The sequence below is a fragment of the Staurois parvus genome, unplaced genomic scaffold, assembly GCF_062004578.1.
Source record: "Staurois parvus isolate SC_StPar_1 unplaced genomic scaffold, SC_StPar_1.0 ptg000612l, whole genome shotgun sequence".
In the NCBI taxonomy this organism is placed as follows: Eukaryota; Metazoa; Chordata; class Amphibia; order Anura; family Ranidae; genus Staurois; species Staurois parvus.
The window spans coordinates 185,974-190,667 of NW_028318408.1; the positions used below are offsets into that span (position 1 = coordinate 185,974).

At 44.6% G+C, this 4,694-nt stretch overlaps 1 protein-coding gene across 1 annotated transcript; it reads right to left on the minus strand.

Moving 5' to 3' along the window:
- Positions 1–753: 753 nt before the first annotated feature.
- On the minus strand, positions 754–1,272 carry LOC149449556 (epidermal differentiation-specific protein-like). Its single transcript, XM_089693060.1, has one exon. The coding sequence runs from the start codon at positions 1,270–1,272 to the stop codon at positions 754–756; it is 519 nt and encodes a 172-aa protein (XP_089549186.1).
- Between the last annotated feature and the right edge of the window lie 3,422 nt (positions 1,273–4,694).

A 4,694-nucleotide genomic window follows, 5' to 3' on the forward strand; every position in this document is an offset into this window, starting at 1 on the left:
AATAAATGTGAGATGTAAAAGAAGTCTTGGGAATTTAGAAGTTAGAGAAGAGGAACCTTCCCTCAGTCCATACTTGATCCGGGGTCGGGTTCTCATCAGTTCCAGTTGGTAAAGATTTGGCACAATTACACAACATGATGAAGTGGAATTTATAGCTAAGTTAGTTCAATGGAGATCTTTCCAGTCCGATCTCTTCTTCAGGAAGGATGTATTTAAGTAAATGTATTTCATGGAGCTCAGATGAAATCATTTTGGGTTCTCTCACCTTGTAGAGGACAATAATTCAGTCTCTGGAGATCTTCATCAGATCACGATTCGTGGTCTCTGGAGCTCTTCATCAGATCAGGATTGGTGGTTTCTGGAGCTCTTCATCAGGTCAGGATTGGTGTTCTCTGGAGGTCTTCATTAGAGCAGAATTGGTGGTCTCTAGATGTCTTCATCAAATCAGAATTGGTGTTCTCTGGAGGTCTTTATCAGATCAGGATTGGTGTTCTCTGGAGGTCTTCATTAGAGCAGAATTGGTGGTCTCTAGATGTCTTCATCAAATCAGAATTGGTGGTCTCTAGATGTCTTCTTCAGATCAGGATTGGTGTTCTCTGGAGGTTTTCACCAGATCCAGATTGGTGTTATGGGAATGTGGGCTCTCTGTAACAGGCAGGCCATCTATAAAAGCAGAAATCAATGGAAGAGAAGAGATGCAGAGAACTGCACAGTGCTGGGGACTTCATGGGAAGTTGGAGAGACGTCTCACTTTCAAGACTCATAAGCTAGCACAGGCTTCAGGGAGCTTATGTTGTTATTCCATGTACAATCATATGAAGATGAGTATGACATAAATAATGTCTGATCACCTCTGTAATACTCCTCAGTGTACAGGATCCAGGCCCCGCTCTCTACACGATGTGATGAAGCCTTGTTTTCAAATCCGTAGGATTTAAGGGAATTTGCAGCTTTCTCCAGGGTCAAAGATCTGCCCTTATGGTTGGTTTCCTCATACAGTGTAATCTTTGGATTATACAGACCGCCCTTCACACATCGCACAGAGCTGATTATATGATCAAATGCTGGGACTGAGTTGTAGTTGCCTTCTTTGTAGCACTGGAAGCTTCCTTTATGGTCAGTTCCACTGAATACAACCCATGGGTCTCCACGGATTCTGAGAGATTGGGCTCTCTTCAGGAATCCAACAAATTTCAGGTCAGAAGTCTCCTCCTTTATACACACGGAGTCACCCTTGAAATCTGGGAACTCGAACAGCTCCAGAGTGTTCATCTTCCAGATTTATGTGAAGGTCCAGTAACAGGAACAGAATCTCTCTGTAGGTTGGTTTGAGTTTTTTCTTGGCTGCCGGAGAATTTATATAGAATCCTCAGTGCTGAAATCAGGTGGACTCATTTTATGGGGAATTTTATCATTTCTTCAGAATATCTTTTGGCTCATTTTCATTTTGGCCAATCGACAATTTGGATTTGTTTTGTTTGTTTTCTTGCTTCAGTATTGGTTTTGAGTAATCGTCAATAAAGGATTTAAGATGTTTTACTTGGCTCCTTTTTTGTACTTTTATATCTTTATAAACCTAATAAAGATATTTGAAAGAAAAGGTGTGAGCTTTCTGCATTATAAACTTTTAAATCTTTCCTAAGAAACTGAGAAGTGTGCTTTACCTTTCACATTTCATGCCAAGGAAAAGTCTGTTATCAGATTTGGCAGGAACCCATCACAGTGTGTTATGAATCATTAACTTTCTCAGTTAACAACTGGATGAGGCAACTTCTCTTACCGGAGGGCTATGTTTACAGCAAACTATGGCTAACATTCAGTTTTGGGGTCAAACATGAATTCAGATTCCATTTTCAGGATTCAAATTGGGGTGCAACGGTTCTTTATAGATACCAGATATGGTGGCTGGAAATGGAGTAGTCTCTTAAGTAGGAGGTCCAGCTTCAATGCGAGACCCATCTTCCAGATGGATTGAACGCCCTTGAGATTTTGGTTTCAGGGGAATCTTGTATTGAGTAGCTAGTCAATGAAGCAGCTACAGGCTCCTCAATCAATTTTAGAATCTCCTGGATGACCCTTCTCGGAAGCTGCAATGAGACAGGGATAGCCAGGTGAGAGGAGTTTTTAGACAGGGACAACTGATCGGCAGAAGATAGGGTCATGCATTTACAGATCTTGGCTGGGCAGGTGCTCATATAATGGCCAATGTCTCCACAGTACAGACAGAGATTGTTCTGATGCTGATGCTGGAATTCCTCAGGAGAAGGAGGACACAGCATGCCGAGTTGCATTGGTTCTGATGTATCAAAAGCAGGTGCGGCTTGAACTGAAGGAGCTGGGTTTGGAAGACTGGAAACCTGTGGTAACATCCATATAGGACAAGGCTGTCCGAAAGACCTCTCTGACTTGCCTTCCCTCAGATGTTGATCAATCTGTACAGCTAGGTTTGTCAGAGCTTCCAGGAAATCCAGCACTCCAACCTGGGACAACTCATCTTTCAATGCCTCTGAGAGCTACAGACATAATTGGTAACTGAGGGCAGCATCATTCCAGTTGGTGTCAGTGCTCCAGCGTCTAAAGTATGTTACTTGCTGGAGGACATGGAGAACTACTTCAGCGGTTGTGGTCCACTGGGGATCCTCATACAATTGTGCCATGGCATTGAGGAATATGGTTAGAGTTGATAGGGACGGACTCTTCTGCTCAAGTAAGTGATGGGCTCAGGACTGACTACCTTTCAGGAGGAAGATGACCAACCCCAACCTTGGTGGCTTCAAATGAGAAGGTTTGGGGCTGTAGTGAAAAATACAGTTCACCAGCATTGCAAAAAGCTCTGAATTTATTGTGTTTGCCCAAAAATCTTTCTGGAGTCGAAATTCTAGGTTCTGGTGCTAACATCACCACTGCAGGTGCAGAAGGTGTTTCTCCAGATGTGGCTGGTGAGACAGAAGGAGAAGGAGATGATGTGGGCAAAGACAGTGCCTGGACACATTCCTCCATGTAAGAGGTTCATCCATGTGAGAGGTTCCTCATTCAGGCTGTTTTAGACTATCACGTACCTGGTAGAAGAGCCTGATCTGATGTGGAAGGCCTCTCTTACATCTCTGACTCGGGGCCTCTGATAGTCTGATAGGATAACATAGTGCCTATGGTGGTATTTTTTGCTGGCTGATAGCTAAAAAGAGTGAGAAATTTGAGTGGAGAGTGAAAAAGTTTTACTTCTGACTGCTGGTGCTTGTAGTTGTTTTATTTTCCTAACCCCAGAAACCACTAAGCAGCTCATCCACTCCCTCATCATATCACGACTCGACTACTGCAACTCCCTCCTCACTGGCCTGCCTCGCCGCTGGCTATCCCCGCTTCAGTCCATCCTGAATACGGCTGCCAGACTCATTCACCTTTCCAACCGCTCCATCTCCGCCACCCCCCTCTGCCAATCCCTCCACTGACTTCCGATTGCGCAACGGATCAAATTCAAAATCCTAACACTGATGTACAAAGCTGTCCACCATACTGCCCCGAACTACATCACTGACCTAATATCCAAGTACCACCCAACACGCAAACTCCGCTCCTCACAAGACCTCCTTCTCTCTAGTTCCCTGGTCTCCTCCTCCCATGCCCGCCTCCAGGACTTCTCCAGGGTGTCACCCATCCTCTGGAACTCCCTGCCCCAACCCATCAGATTATCACCAACTCTCCTCTCCTTTAGGCGCACCCTGAAAACCCACCTCTTCAGGGAAGCCTACCCCACCCCCTGCTAACCTGCCAACCTCCTCCACTCTTCCTTTCACTCCATCCCCCACAGCTATCTCCTCCTGTACCACCATCCCCTCCCTCCTAGATTGTAAGCTCCAAAGAGCAGGGCCCTCGATCCCCTCATGTTTTGCATTGTATTGTTATTGTTCTGTCACATGTTCTGTCTCCCTCTGTAATGTACAGCGCTGAGCGAACTATCGGCGCTTTATAAATACTGTATAATAATAATAATAATAATAATAATAATTTTCTTCTTTGGGTCTTGCTAAAAGCTTTTACTTTTTTAAAACACTTTTTCTGTCAATTTTTAACTAGAATTTTTTTCCTTCCTTTCCTTGTCTTCCTTCAGTCTGCTAATTAAGGGGCGGGGTTAACTGGTCATGGGTCCTCCAGGTACTATATAACTTGCTGTAGAGCTCACTCTGAGCGCGCTCTTTCTTGAGCTTGCCTGTATTTTGCTTGCTGGACCTTTGACTAAGTGGGGTTAAAAAAACAGTGAAAAACAGGAGATTATAACAGGACTCTACTAACCTGTAAGTGACAACGGATATTTCCTGTTAATATTGTAACTGCTGCTAGCGAGGTGGAAGGTTTTCTGCAGTGCACAGTGATGGAGAGTGTGATGAGGCTGAAGTATTATGGGTGGAACTGCACATGGGGGGCGGTACTTCAAAGGTAATCATTGGAGATTGTTATAGGCCTCCCAGTATTAATGAGGGGGTGGAGACTCAGCTCCTCCCACAGATGGAAAGGGCTGCAAGGGCTGGGACAGTGATAATAATGGGGGATGGTAACTACCCGGAAATTGACTGGAGTAATGGGACTGCAGGAACAGTTAAAGGGCAAAACTGTATAAACCTACTACAGGACAATGTTTTGGTCCAGTTCATAGAGGCCCCAACTAGGAATGATGCTCTGCTGGATCTGGCAATCTC

Coding starts and splice junctions, on each gene's coding strand:
- LOC149449556 (XM_089693060.1), bottom strand. CDS start 1,272: ATGAACACTCTGGAGCTGTTCGAGTTCCCAGATTTCAAGGGTGACTCC.